This window comes from Poecilia reticulata, chromosome 11 (assembly GCF_904066995.2).
Source record: "Poecilia reticulata chromosome 11, P_reticulata-male-v2, whole genome shotgun sequence".
NCBI lineage: Eukaryota > Metazoa > Chordata > Actinopteri > Cyprinodontiformes > Poeciliidae > Poecilia > Poecilia reticulata.
In genome coordinates, this window is record NC_088840.1 from 24,739,742 (window position 1) to 24,755,693 (window position 15,952).

Sequence of the window (15,952 nt, forward strand, 5' to 3'; positions counted from 1 at the left end):
GCTCTTTCAGACTACAGATTAGCGCTGAAATAGGAGCTCTGGTTTCGCTCGGGAGGATTGGCAGCAGCCCGGGTCAAACAAATAAAACGCTCGTTTCACTTTGTTTTCGCCTGTGTTCAAAGAGAGTGTGCGCATCAGCTGAAATCTGTCCAGGCCGTGAGCAATGGCCCTTGGAGTTGTTTTAAAATTATGGTATTAAAGGATGTGTGATATCAGCAGGATCTTGTTTCAGCATGTTTCCACCTGCCCGTGTGTGGTCAGCGTTACAAGCTTAGTGTGTGAGGGAGTAAAGAGATTGTGTGTTTTTGTGTGAAAGGGCTGACGGCTGTGATGGTTTGAGTCTCTCTGTGTCCTCCTCCTGAGCTGCTAAGTCGCTCAGCGTGTTTTCTCAGCTGCCAGGAGGACAAAATAACTGAACTGATGATCCCATCTTTGAACATCTCCCGAAATATTCATCCAAAGTCCAATAAAAGCTTATAAATCTGCTTCTGTGTTTACAAAAGCTCATAAGCACATAAACGAATTAAGAAGGTGCATTTTGCAAAAGGTCAGCACAATGTAATACAAGATATCTCCTCGTGTCAGAAGGTCTTTGTTGAAATTCATCCCCAGAAATTGAATAAACGAGATTTTCAATAACAATTTTCTCTGATTCGTAAGATGTTTGGATGGTAACATCTAGAGGTTCTCTGTCAAAAATGTAATGGTGACATCAGCTGTAGTTTGACTTTTTAATACTGTATAGCAAGGCTGCAACTAATGATTCCATTATTCTGAAGATTCCAATGAATATTTGATTATTCTGATGATTAGTTGATTAATCAGACAACAACAAAATTGGCAGATTTTTAATTTAACAACTTAACCCTTTTTTTATACAGTATCAGAAATGCATCAATAGATGCAAATGAACATTCAGTTTCTTTTTTTTGGATAGGAAAACATTTTATTTTTATTCGATTTTATTTTAAATAAAATAATTATATATTTTCAGACACTTTTTGCTTAAATACAACTTTGAATTGTTCTTTCAGAGAATTGCCTTTTTTAGACCGAATACTCCAGTTAACAATTAAATGAATACTAAAGTAGTTGACGATTATTTCAATAACTGACTCATCCTGTTGAGTCCGATTAATCGTTTCAGTGAATTACTGTAGTACCAATGAATCGCTAATCAACCATTAAGGTTTGTGTGTGTTTGAAAGAATTAGACATCTTTGACCATTATTTTTTGTTTTTTGGTACAATCTCTTTTATACTGAGTCAGTTATACTGTATTACATGTATGTATGTGTGTATGTATTCATGTTATTTTATATTAATCACAGCACCTTCAAAGAAAACTCCACATCAGTGTGTTTTCTTTTAGTGTTGGGAGACTCTTCATCTCCATTTTGCATTTCTGCAGCATCCTGTGGAGCCGAGGTCGAAGCAGCCGACACGGCAGGGCAGCAGCTGGCCCACTGCAGATGACTGACAGTCATTGCTGCCCATGACATCTCTGTACTACCCTTAGGATACCAAATATACCAGCAGATATGTGGGCGAAAGGTGAAACATGTCTTTAGAGATCAGAAAGGCTTTAAAAACAAGAAATACTGAAATAGTTCTGGTTTCATCATCAGAGCTGTGCTGGTATGTGAGCGTAAAATCCCAGCTGCAATAAACTCTGACACAACACTCCAGCTTTAGTATGCTATCAGAGAGGGGAGTTATTCACTAGAGGAACATTCAAAGAATCCCAAGACCCTACTGTAACCCTCCCACACACACTTACACACGCATACTCCTGCAGAAGGCATGTCGGGATCATAACCTTCACTGACCGGCATCCTTGGCCTGCTCTCCCACCCTGGTTCGGCGTGTGGTATTCCAGGACTCTGCGACCCCCTGTTGGCCTTGGATGAACCACAAGGAATTATATTTCTAGGAGGATATGAACTAATATAACTGATTAAAGGAGCAACCCTTTGAGTTTTGGCACAAATGTAAAATTATGCCCTTGACCTCCCCATACGTAAGCATCGTCTGTCCATCATGGCTAAACATGATGTTTGTGACACGCTGCTAATCGGCTGGAAGTTGGTATTTGGTGCCTCTGCAATAGAAAAAGATTGACGACTGTGACAAAGTGACACTTGGTGATACGCGAAGCATGCGTTACTGAATCCGTAAAGTGACCTTGGCTATATGGAGAGACAGAGATGCTGACTGATGCAACCAGCAGGCAACACTAAGCGCTAGTTTGAGTTACGGCTGTCACCTGATCGGTTTCTTGTGGCGACTGTTCAGCCACCTCTAAAGCTGGAGTTTCTGTTTGTTTTGTTCCATTTTTGTGGAGATTTTTCTATCTGACATCACTGCTAATAACATGTTTAGGCTAAATTAGATTTAAATGAGGGGTGGCGATATGGTCTTGATGTTTCATCACAATATTCTGTTGTACCCTTGTGATAAAAGTGACAATAAGAATTACTTACTACTACTTTTTAAGGTAGCTGTATGACTGTGACTGCATATAAAGAAGTGTGATTTGTGTCACTAAGCTGCACATTTATACCAAATTTAATGATATTTTCAAAATAATCATTCATTAAACAAATTGTGGAGAAAATAGTAAAACTAACAATTCCAACAGTACAAACAGTTTGGGGGGGTTAAACATCATTAATTGAAATGTATTGTGACACGATAAATCAGAATTTTTTTCATAAGAATTTTATCACGATAAACAATAAAAGATGTGATAAATGCTCACTGCTATTTTAAATAAGGGGCTACTTTGCTATTGCATCACTTTTGTCCTTTCCAAAGTTGTTTGTACTTATCAACTTTAAAGTTGATAGTTGACAATGAGATGTTTTGGGATCTGTTTTTAATATTTCATATCACTTTTACTGCTTGTAGTTGTGTGACATGTTTGTTGTTACCTTGTTCTCTATTTTTTATAACATTTCATTCCTACTTTTCCTCCCCTGTTTTCCTGTTCTGCTCATTTCCTCCATCATGCTCCATTTCTTAAAAATAGCTCTCCAGCCACAACTTCCCTATAGCAACTAGACAAGAAATATAGTGTGATAGCAGGGGCTGGTGATTTAGTGGCTGTCCTGCTGGGCTGCAGCTTCAGCTGCTCCAGTTCCTCAGCCTGGTTCCACCAGCGTTCGTGCGCAGTTTCTCCCATGGGAATGTGATGGCTGAGTTCACATCCCAGTCGGAAGGACAGGGATGGGCTTAAATTCCCGTCTTATATTCCAGGTCACCTACTGTACACAGCACCACCACGCTGGTGCGCCACAACGTCCCATCTTCAGGGCCAGTCGGCAGAGCGGCTGTCGTCTTTGAAAAAGCGGTCAGAAACATTGGGGCATGCTGAAACATTAAGGCTGCATCCTGGCCCACTTGGCCCAATGGCCTGTTTCTGCTCCACAAGAAACTAGAAAGTTCTGACTGGAGATGGTAGAAAATGTTATCTAACATTTCCAACATCTTTGGGGATTTAGGTTTCAGGAAAGTACCTAGTTCCACCATGAAAGTGTTAGAAAATGTTCCACTGAAAATGTAAACTTAGTTTTCTATATTAGTCAGTCATCAGCAGTGCCATTTAAGGTGTTCAATTGTAACACTGGAAAGCAGCTACAGTAGCTTGAAGGACTACATCAGTGGTTCTTAACCTGGGTTCGATCGAACCCCAGGGGTTCGGTGAGTCGGTCTCAGGGGTTCGGCGGAGCCTCTGCCGAGGAGGTAAAGACACACTTGTGTAAAGTCGTGATGACGCCCCGCTTTGCCATCACTTGCTGCAGAGGATCACGTTACATTGCTTAGCCAATCAGAGCTGCGAGGAGCACTGATTGAAGGAGCTCCACTCTCAGCATGGATTTGAACTTGTGTCTTTAATTACTTCAGCAAAACTCACAGTTTTTACCAAATTCTATAGTCTAAATCTGCTCCTTAGTCGCATCTTTTCTGGGTTGCTAATACAGCGTGGGGGTGGTAATGCAGCTAATATAATTACATTACTAAATCAGAATACCGCAAAGTATTTTGTGTGCCGGGGGGTTGGAATAAGAAGGGCTATGAAATAACCCATATGAAACTGGGGGGTTCGGTAACTCAAAAAAGGTTAAGAACCACTGGACTACATTCATACATGCTGATTTAACAACCTCGCATACTTGTGCTATTTGAGAATAAATGGGAGTCAAAAGGTATTATTGTGTGCATGAGTGATATTCATTTAATCTAGAATACATATAGGTAGAGAACCACAATTCTAGAGATTACCATCTTCGTGTTTGACCTTGCTAAGTAATATTTTTGCTAAGCTTAGTAGATTATTTATCTAATCTATTTTCTATGTGTTTTTAGGCAGAATGATGACACAATATGTCTGTTCCAGTTATTCTGACTGGGGATTGAATTTTATTTTTGCTATTGGTTCTTACTGGTGATTCATTCATACATTAAATGCATCAAAACTAAAATTTAACTTTTTTTTTTTTCAGTCTCCAGTCGAAAACGGCATTAGCTGTTCAACAATATATTTTTTAAAATGCTAAACTTACTAAAGCCCTCCAAAAAATGACTTTGTGAATTTGTACCAGGTTTATAAAAAATGATTCCAACCTTGTAGCACTTTCTGGAAAATCCACCTACTGGTGGTTTGTAATGTTTCCTTTTGAACGGTTGATTAAAGCTGACATAAACTAGCCGTTGCTTTATGGATGGAAATGAAAATAGAAAATTTATGAGGAAAAATGAGCTTCCATTCCACATAGTCTTCTCCTACAGAATGAAATGTTTTGTAATCTACTGAAGGTTTGCATCCAATCTTGTTGCCATAATCAGGTAATTACTCAGTAGTGTCCCACTTTTCCAACTTATTATGTGCTAATTTGTGGTAAAAAAGCATTAAGTTATATTTAGTACAATTATAAGTAATTAAACCTTTAAAACACAAGTTGTTAAAGTGAATTTTTGAACTTTAGCATAACTTGCGTGGGGTCAGCTTTTTTTTTCTGAATAATTGAGTTGAACTGCACCAAGTTCGTTCTCTTCTTCACATCTCTTTTGACCTGAGTTTCTTTGGAAGATTCGAAAGCGACCTGGTTTGATCTCGCGTGCAAACGAGCTGCTGCAGAGCCTCCTGTCTGACATTTCTGCAGATGCAGCAAAGATGAGAGCAATCCGTGCCTGCAGGTCAGAAAGAAACGCTGCTCTGTCCCACTGAATTGGGTCAGACGGGTGTTTTCTCAACATGCAGACACACACTCGCTTGAGAGGTCCGGTGTTGGGTCAGGCAGTTTTACTTGGCCACAAACTTATTTGCTGGAAGTTGGCATGAATTAGGATTCCCTAAGCTTAGAGTTTGAAGAGTTGGAGTACAGGTTGTTGTTTTTTTTTAGATTACAGTTTTGTGAAGAGCTGTAGAAGCAACTTTATGGCAAAAATGAAATACAATAGCACGGAAAAGACCACTTTCTGTTTAATCCACTTTATATTATGCTGAATAAAAAAACATGGAGCTTGTGACTCTCAGATGTTATAAGGTATGGAAGATCTCCTTCATATGGGTTATGTTCATTACAACTACTAAAGCTCCTCTTTAAAAATAAGGGAAGGCTAAATAAGAAACCAATAGTTTCTCAGCATAAATGTGACTTGTAACGCCTAATATCATGGTGCTTTATAAAAACACTGGAGAAGCTACAGTGTTTGTACAGACCTAATGATAGGTGGTTGAACGGCTGTGGTCTCGAAGACTCTGGGATCCACAGTAATACGAGGTGAAGAAATGTGGAGAATTCAGTTTGTGTGGAAATGTGCCCAAGCCAACACCGAGACCAAGAGGATAAATCCTGCTCATCTGTTAAAACATTTTACTTTCACTGCTACAGTCACTCATAACGACGCGCCGATCCTTGGAGTTAACATCCCATGTCATACAAACCGTCCAAAACCAGATCTTTCAACCTGAAATTCAGCTTGCAAGATCTTCTCCTGGGAGAATAAGAAATCAAGTCAGAAATCTAAAAGGTAAAGTCACACTGAAGATGCAGTGACTTGGTAAAACTTACAACTGCCAAATTTTACTGACGGGAATTTAGCCTGAGAGGAGGAGACGAGGTGAGAAGAGAGGAGGTAACACCTAGTCTGGAGGTGAGAAGAGAGCTGGCAGGGGAAAAGATGAAGTGCAGCATTAAGCAAACGGAGGATACAGCAGGATCTGGGATGAGGGGAAATGTTGGGAAAAGTGGCAGATGATGTGTGAAGAGGAATGATGGGGAGAGATTGTGTGAAGGAGGACAAGCAGGAACAGGAAAAAGGCTTAAAAGTGTTGGATTTGTACCTAAAGTGGCTAGAAATGTGCATGGACAACTGATAGACCGTATGATGCACACGCCCCGGGGTTTGAAAACTCTCACTCAGGCTGTAAAACGTAGTGCTGGGCATTCATGTGTTCAGGTTTTTCAGTAGGAGGCCCATTGAGAGAGCAACAAAATACAGCAAAAACCAAACCAAAGCTCAAATACACAACTTTTTCTGGAAGACTCAAATCTTTTAATAGTATGTTACAGCATATCTATATTTGCCATTAAAGCCAATATAATGTACTCACAGAATAAAAGCAATATAGGTGGAGTGCTACATGTTCAACAGATATCAGAAGAGACGCATCATTTTCATGATTTTCAAAATGGTAAATAAAATAAAAATGAGTTCTTACTATGCAGAAACATTTAACAACAATAACTTGAAATAGTTTGGAGACTTGTTTCTGCGTAGCTCTCTAGTGGTCCAGTCAAAGGATTTCAATCTGGTTCAGGCCTGGACTCTTTTTTTTTTTTTTTTTTTTAAATATTGTAGATTTAGTGCTGTGTTTGGGGTCTTTGTTCTACTGAAGACCCAGTAAGTCTTCAGCTGGGCACATGGTCTCATATTTGAGTCCAGAATATAGGTTGTATGATTGAGTATGTATTTTTATTTTTTTTTTCTCTGCACATCAACTGCTTGGAAGACTTTCAATCTGTCTTGAATATTTTCCTCTGCTAAACAATGTCTGTAAAATTGTAGTCCTCAAATACTTTTTAAACATTCTTATAAGCTTTTCCAAGTTATTTGGCAGAAATAACTCCTTTGTTTGTAGAAATGGTTATGACTGCTGCTGATTGGTTAGTAGGATGGGTCTACTTTGGTTTTCCAGTGACTCTACAGACGGTGATCGCTTTGGCTCAAGTCTCTCTCATCGTTTCAGGGCATCAGCTGTTATACTTGGTTTCAGTTTAATGAAAGCTGATAAATCTTCTTTTAGCTAATCAGATGTCAGGTGAACATTTTACACTTTAAACCAACAAGATTTTTAGTGCCGCATCCATCAGCTCCATCGGGACTATAAAAATCTCAGTAGTTGGTCATCCATGCTGACAGCATTACAGTGGTACTATATTTTAACATGTTCTGCTCGGTGACAGGCAGTAATAAGACAGGCAGAGGTCCTGAAGAGAAAATGGGAGTCAGAGTGGGTGTGACAGAGAAGTGTTAGAGGAAGATGTGAGGAAAGAAGGGAAGAGCAGAGGAAAGAGAAAAGGAGTCACTGGTGCATTGCAGTGTTCGTCACCACGCCCTGCACAACACGGGTTTGTTCACAACCGAGCAACGTTGAGCATGTGTCTTGGTAAGACTCAGGCTGCGTATCTGCTTCTGATTAAATGAATTCTGGGTAATTATCATTTAAGATAAACATCTGAGTTTAGACAACAAAGGGGTGAGCGTGTCAAATCCTTCTCAAGTGTGTAGCAATGCAAGCATCTTGTTGGTAATTGCTGAAGTGTTTTTGTTGGATCTCTAGTCTGTCAAGCAGAGATGGAGAGACCCTTTCCCCAGGAGGGAGCGTCCTGTCAGGGGGAGGGAGAGGATGGCCATCTGGGCCCCATCAGGTGCCTGTGGAGCTTCTGCTGCACTGAGAAATCAGTTTAGACTCCATCTATCGCCACTCTGCTGGAGTGTCCTTCAACAAAACCTTTACACCTCGTTGGATGTTTTGATTCACTTTTTTTATTAATAGTTTTAACAATCCACATCGTCTTTTAAACTCAATGACTCAAGGTGACGAGAGCTGATTAAAAACGGAAAAAAAACTGAATATTTTTGTTACAAAGATCTGAAGGCATCAGGAGAATCAACCAAATAACTTAACATTAAAGTATACATTATCTCTAAGTGAGAGCCACACAAGCTGCAAGAATTATTATTCAGAAAACAGGAGAAATGAACAAAGTGTTCTGCGGCAGCAGATGGCCTAGCCCAAACATCGGGTCCTGCTCTCAGACTCCTGGAGTCGGTGTGGGACTACATGGAGGGAGAGACCACAGTGAGATGAACTTAATCTGCAGAACTGTGATTGTTTATTCAGAGATCTGGGGAACAAGTGACCTGCCAAGCACCTTGATACAATAAAAACAGACTAAATTTTATGCACCTTGAGTGAAAACTTGGAACTTCTCTTCAAACTTGTTTGAAGTTTTCAGTGTAAGCTGCTTCAAATCCAGAGGTTTAAGATGGAATGATGCTGGATATTGTTACCCGACTCTTTATGGAGCAGCGTTAGCAGTGTTTGACATATTAAGAATTGCAGACCTGTGGATGGTTTTACACCATGCAGTGTGTGCAAGTTTTAACTGCTGCTGTTTGTGTTTCTGAATGGTCATGCATGCAATACAACTTAGGCTTATCATTAACAATTCTTTATCTTGAATGTTTCAAGTTGTGGTTTTTTAGCTGTACCATCGTAAAATCATCTCCATAAACTGGAATTAATGGGAATCCTGCATTATCTTGCATAATATGGGATTTATTAATTTACTTTTGTATTGCTTAACTTTCTGACATGCAAAAGGAATGTAACCCCAAAACAGTAAAAAAGTATACTGGTCAGTTTATATACGGGTCTGCATCAACTAAATTAACTTATTACATCAACTTACGTGGAACGTAGAATCCTCTACTCTGTAGATCCATTACACCAGATTAATATTTTTCAAACATTTACTTTTCTTTATTTTGATAAGGGATCACAGCTAATGAAGACCTAAATTCAGTTCCTAGGAAAATTAAAACATACGATTAGCAACTAATTCAGGTTATTGAACAGTTTTTCATTGATCCCTGTCAGTCCCATTAAAGCATGCATTGGTGCTGCTGGCAGTATAGGGACGTGCCAAGTCCTTCCAGAAAGTTGGTAAAGCATCTCCATAAAGCTTGTCAACAGAGGGAACTGTGAAGTGCTCTGACTTTAGACTTTACAAAACACAGCGGACTAAAACTATCTGATGACATATCCATCCATCCATCCATCCATTTTCTCGCACTCTTGTCCCTTAATGGGGTAGGGAGGGTTGCTGGTGGCTATCTCCAGCTAACGTTTCGGGCGAGAGGCGGCGTCACCCTGGACAGGTCACCAGTCTGTCGCAGGGCATCTGATGACATATAGACCCCTCAAATCATCACCAGCTGTGGAAGCGTCACAACGGGACATTAAGCAACTTCTGTGCCTCGGCACTCTTTATTCAGACTCTAGGATATGGATTTCCAAATTAAACATTAATTTGAAATGGGCCAGCTGAATCCAGCTCTTTTTTCCCCGCAGATGGATTGGTTTACCTCCAAGAACATGACAATTGTAGCTGAGCCACCACACAGATGTGCCAGCATACAGGCTGCAGTCTACACCTTAACACTCAAACAAGCTTTGCTTCAAAAGCAACTCACAAAGCTGCAGTAACACCTAATGCTTGTGCAAGTGTTTTAAATCATTTCTTTCTTCCACACAACTTTCTATTGATATACAGGGGACAGCAGGTTAACAGCCAGCTTTTTTAGCAATGAGCTATAGCTTACCCTCCATGGGAGTGATCTTCCTGCCATGTGTCGTTTATATAACATTATAAACAACATATTGTTTATAAATATGGTAGAAATGGCACCGTTTGTACTATATTTACTAACCTTCTTTTTTAGGTTTAGAGGTACTGTGTAAAATAAACTGGTTAACTTGGGGCTATGATGGTTAGGGTAAGTGTTTGGTGTGGGGCATAAATGCAGTTACTAAAATGAATGGGCGTCAATATATATGGGTAGAATTGTAATCATTTGTGTGTGCCTGTGTGTGTACTTTTGGAATCAATACAATATTTACGTGAAAATATCGCACAACACAACAATGGTTCTATATCTTATGCTCATGTTGCTATGCAACACCATCTTTTTTTGTCTGTACAGTTTTTATTTGAAGACAGTTTGATCAGTTGTTGCAGGTTTGTAAAGCTGACTGTTTTTGTTTTCAGGAGGGACCAGGGATATCGGTTCAGCGCTCACCAGGATGTGCATGAGGCATCGCAGCATCGAGGCCAAGCTCCGTCAGTTTTCCATGTAAGTAGATAAGAGTGTGTGATAAATGGGTACCATCTTCTTCAGTCTTCCTAATAAAAACTACATTTTTTTACCGTATTTTCCGCACACCGGATTTTAAGGCACACCTTCAATGAATGGCCTATTTTAAAACCTTTTTCACATATAAGGCACACCGCATTATAAGGCGCATAGAATAGACGCTACAGCTTGGGTTGCCTCGCGATTTGTTCCATACTCTACAAATGTGGATGTGTAATAATAAAGAATTGGTCCCCGAGTACTTTATATAGTAGGCTGCCCCAGTCATTGTTTCACTCACGGTGTTGCGATATTGTGCCCAACTGCTTTCTGGGTAACACAGACCAACCGACATGCTGCCGCCGCAGACTGTCTCTTTTCCCCCGCCCCTCTGCCCCCCTGGCTTTAAATGTATAGGCGCTGGTCCCTTGGTAGCCCTAGTGGAAGCACCCCGGATGAATGTCTAAAGCCACTTTGTTGACATAAAGAATGTCAACAAAACAGTCCGACTCCGGTCGGCGAGGAGAGCCTTCCGCGATTGGGGCCGCGGCGTGTCCGGACGATGGTCACCCTTCTCCGTTCGCCCACAGCATGTTGGTGGAGAACGTGGTGCTAAATGACCTGCAAACGACCTGATTATCAGGTCTGTAGGTAGATAGGTCAGTCAAACTTTATTAACAAACCAACATTCTGACAACTATCCCAGCATGCACCGCGCGCTTCTTCTGCGGGCGAAAAAGAAGTCGGCGGCTGCTTACCGTAATAGCTAGACCTGTTGTGGCTCAATATTGGTCCATATATAAGGCACAACGGATTATAAGGCGCACTGTCGGCTTTTGAGGAAATTGAAGGTTTTTAGGTGCGCCATAATGCGGAAAATACGGTACTTTGCATAATGGTAACTCCTCTTACATTTCGTCTTTCTCCTGCTTTCCCTAAATAAATTTCTCCTCAGAAATGTGTGATTGCTGGGCCCTGTGTGAGTCCGTTATGTCCCACAGTTCAGAATGAGAGAGTCAGTCAGGTTGAAATGGGCAAAACATTTGCATACCATGTGGGCCGTCCTTCAGCTGCTCTGCTGATCCTGAGGTTTTCATAAGATGAAATTATAGATTTTACCAGGACAAAAGAAACCAAAGCATTGTCCAAGAAACATTAAAAGCCGAAGAGAGTGAAGATATTTTAGAAAATAATCACTTCTAGGACTGAAAAGGTACTTTGTGAAACAGGTTAAATTTGACTCCAGCAGAGAGAGTTTAGCAGCAGCTGCAATTATTTCCTTAACACAACAATCTAAAATACTTGTTGTATAACAACATGTAAATTCTCCATCTACTGCCTCAGATGTAGATGTTCTGATCCTCCATTTAAATTTGCACTCAAATGTTCTATAAAACTGATCTTCCAATTGACTAACTCTAAACTTTTAACTCTTTTCCATGGAACAAATGTAAAATAAATCTTGTTCCGGAGTGTTTTGTTCTGGAACAGCTTTAACAGTGTGTTTGTGTTTCCAGGGTGTTTCTGGACTGCCTGATTAACCCTCTCCAGGAGCAGATGGAGGAGTGGAAGAGAGTGGCCAATACTCTGGACAAAGACCATGCCAAAGGTTTTCATAAGCACTCTCTTGTTTGTATTCCTCTGAATTAGTTTGTATGAGACACTAAGAATCAAGCTCTGGGTATGTTTTTCTCTTTTTTTCTTTGTGCAACTGTCACTTGACAGAGTATAAAAAAGCCCGTCAGGAGATCAAAAAGAGATCATCAGACACTTTGAAGCTGCAGAAGAAAGCAAAGAAAGGTTTGTATTCTTTTTTTTTCATGTTGGCTGTTTAAGCTTTCAAGTAAAAGTTGTCATTTAGGGAGGGGTTAGTAGAAGCAGGCATGGTTTTCTCCAAAAGCTTAAATAAAAAAATATATATTTGGACTGTTTATATGCAAGTCAAGTTTCCTTATGCAACAAAACAATCTGACATAATCATTTCAGATAATTTTTAAAAAATTTTTTTAGCATGATGCAGACTTAACATTTAACAGATTAGTCAGACTATTCACTTGGTTAGCCAGCCTGCATTTTGCTGCTTTACAGATAAGAAACTCATTGTTTCCAAGCTGTAGTTCTATTCAATCCAGTTTATCTACACTGCTCAAAAAAATAAAGGGAACACTTAATAAACACAATATAACTCCAAGTAAATCAAACTTCTGTGAAATCAAACTGTCCGCTTAGGAGGCAACACTGATTGACCACGGGGGACCCTTGTACCAATTACATGGGAGGGCATAGAGTACTGTGTTACTCTACACTCTATCCAGTTAGATGTAGCTCTACTTTCTCTGGTACTTTCTCTGAAATCTCATGAAAGGAAATTGAAAAAATAAGAACAAAATTGATTTTTGAAACCTTTTCCAGCCTTCGTGTCCCTTGATACTGACCCATAAGGTGTGGGGATATTTTATGTAATGAAATGATTAGGAAAATGTCTGTTAATAAAATGTTAAAGTCTGACATTAAGTAACAATGTAACATTGTTTGTTCTCCTCCCTCCCTGGTCTTCCCCTCTTCCAACGTGATCAACTTTATACAGCTGATTTTTTCGGTAAGTTAATATTTCTTTTTTATCTTGTTAAACTCTTCCAGGTTGTTCAGTTAAAAAAAAAAAAAAGATTGACTATTTCTGTTTATGATGCCTCTTCTTTTTTTAGTTTTGTTTGTAGCTCAGTATCTCAGCTCAGTTTTACAACCAGGGATTTATTTGGGACATATCATGACGGTATTCCGCAAAGAGGAGGTGAACGATTGTAAATACATCAACAGTCATAATGTCAGATGTTAAATAACAAACATCTTCTGCCCTCTGTTGATGTCTCGGTTTTATAAATCTCTCTCAGACCACATTTGTTAACAGGGGAGAAAAAAACAAAAAAATGTTCTCATGCTGTTTAAATGTTTGTGACTCACGAAAGCCGAGGCGCTGAACACAACAAAGCCCAGTTTTATGCTAAACAAGATTCTTTACTGAAAAACATGTTTTATTGCTTCTTCAATAAAACTTACCATGACTTCCATAAGCGTGAGTGACACAAACACATAGAAGGGCAGCAGATCCTAACAGGAAACGGTGAAATTCCACACAGTAAACACTTTGAAAACATGACGGAGACAAGCTGTTAAATCGTCTTACTGATTAACAGCTTGCAGCAGCAGCAGCATCTTTTAGCAGCTTCTGCTGCAGGATGTACCCGAATTCATACTAAATACTTCAAAGCTTTTGTTTGTGCTCCATATTCAAAGAGTTTGACTTTATTTCTCCACTTTTAAATCTTTTTCTCAACACTTGTCAAGCTGAGAAGTATCAGTTTATTGGTCAGAGTCACAAGTACCGTAATATTTTAGTTGCTTGATTTTATTTTCCTTCTTTCCATTAAATAACCGATATGCTCAATTCTTTGATCTCATCTTATTGGATATTTCTGCAGCTTTTATTATGGCAAACATGACAGTTAACTGTCTGTGCTTTCTGAAATGTGCATTTTGGTTTGTGAGGGTGAAGAACATGTTGTTTCGATTCTGTGGAGATGATTATTCTCTGAAGGGGCCAGAGGTAAATGTTGACATCCATTATTTCTGGCCAGCACCTAAATATCTAATCTCGGTCTTGCTGATTTATCCTGATACTCCCCAACTGTACTCCTCTTGAGCTATTTGAAAACTTGGGATTAGTGAAATTTTTCCTGAGCAGATTCTCTGTGTCTTGAAAACATATTTTAATACCTCATAATTTGGAGGCTCTGTAAGGTCAACAGTTTCTGAAAATTCTTAAACTTCCCCAATAATCCATCAAACAAAGCCACGATATTGATGAGCTAAAGGATCTGGAAAAGATCAGTGCAATTACTACATGTAATTTCAGTCTGAATCATGGATTACATTATGACAGAAATCAAAAGCTTATGATAAAAGACTTGTTTGAGCTTAGCCTTGTGAAGAAAATAAACAGGACCTTAGGTTGACCCCAGATGACCCTCAGATGTGGTCAAGCCGCTTCGATCGTCTGGCACTCCCAGGCTATTATTGGTGCCCGAGAGGAAACTCCCTTTGCCGTGGCTTTGAATGTTAAGAGTAGAGGGAGTTTCAAAGAAGAAAAATGGGAGGAGAGACGGCTGATAGAATCGGATGAATGTTATGTAAGAAAGTGAATAAACAAATATCAAAGATTATTTAAATTCTGTTCTGAAAGATTTTGAATTGCTCATATACAGAATATGAATCTGTGTACAGTGTTGTGAAGAAGTATCTCCTGTGAATGCTTTGTTTGCCCAGCGTCTCTTTTATTGTCGAGTCATGAACTCTGATCCTATCTGGAGGAAGTGAGGCCTGTTGATGCTTATGGGGTATTTTTCCCAAAGGGTTGGGTTGGTATGAATATCTCGTTACTTTTGCAAATAAAATCATCATTTATAATCTGCATTTTGTATTTTCTCAAACTATCTTTGTCAAATTTAAAAATGAGTTTGATGTCACACATGATGGTGTGACAAAAGCCGAAATAAAGGAAGCTGTGAGGAGCCAAAAAGCTTTTTCTCAGTAGGTCCACACCCTGCGATCTGCCCCTTTATGAGACATTCTCAAGCCCACCTCCATAAACACTACACTAAACCCAATATAAGCTGAAATCTGAGCAACTGCTATCTCAAGTGGATTAACTGGGCTTTTTTTCTTGGCTGGATTGTAATGGACAAAAAAGGAAGAGTAGATAGAGGAGAAACTGAAAGAAAGAGGGCTGAAATAAAGAAAACTATAAAAACCATGGGAAAAAAAAAAACATTCCCGTCTCTTGAAAGCGAGGCTTTTTCTGTTTATCACTGAAGCATCTGCTTGGAAAAGTTTAGTTGGAAGGAGACAGACTTTGCTCCTATCAGTCAGCCTCACCACAGAAGCTGGCTTTGGACCTCGCTGGAGGAATGAAGAACTTTAATTACATGTTTATGTCTGCCATCAAACACAGAAGGCTGGATTTCTAAGTGAGAATCTTAAAGGAAAAAAAAGTAAAGCCTTTCTGGTGCAAGAAACAAACAAAAGCTGCAGTGAGTAATAAAATTAATGGAATAAATGGGATGTGTTGGCAACTTTAGGCAACTTGAGTCCTAGGACATTGTGACAAACATTTCACACTTTGTCATCTTTTATTGTGAACAAACCCTTGATAGACTGAAAGCAGTCGAGCCATTCTTCATTGTGTCAGATGGTTGTTTTTTAAAGGATAGTTGACTTTATGTAAATTACATTCCTGCTGTCTTAAACCATCTTCTGATTAATTCAGATAATTACTTGACCAATTGGGGACACTCAGAGCACTGAACTCTCAGTCCAAGATGGTCTGGCAATCACAATCATCTTGGCTATTTGCTGCTACAGAAAAAAAAGTTACACCAAAGTCATACCAAAAAAAGAACAACATTATTTTTTGCTTACATTTTATAACCATACTCTCAATTCACAATTGACACATGTAACGGGGATA

The 15,952-nt window shown here is 39.4% G+C and overlaps 1 protein-coding gene across 4 annotated transcripts in view; it reads left to right on the top strand.

The window, feature by feature from the left end:
• LOC103472803 (MTSS I-BAR domain containing 1) overlaps nt 1-15,952 on the top strand; it is a 56,806-nt gene that overhangs the window by 27,304 nt on the left and 13,550 nt on the right. For all 4 annotated transcript variants that reach the window (XM_008422642.3, XM_008422644.3, XM_008422645.3 and 1 more), the window contains exons 4-7: nt 10,344-10,428; nt 11,946-12,037; nt 12,154-12,228; nt 13,016-13,027. In XM_008422642.3, the coding sequence (XP_008420864.1) occupies nt 10,344-10,428; nt 11,946-12,037; nt 12,154-12,228; nt 13,016-13,027 (264 nt within the window). The remainder of the gene's footprint in view (nt 1-10,343; nt 10,429-11,945; nt 12,038-12,153; nt 12,229-13,015; nt 13,028-15,952) is intronic.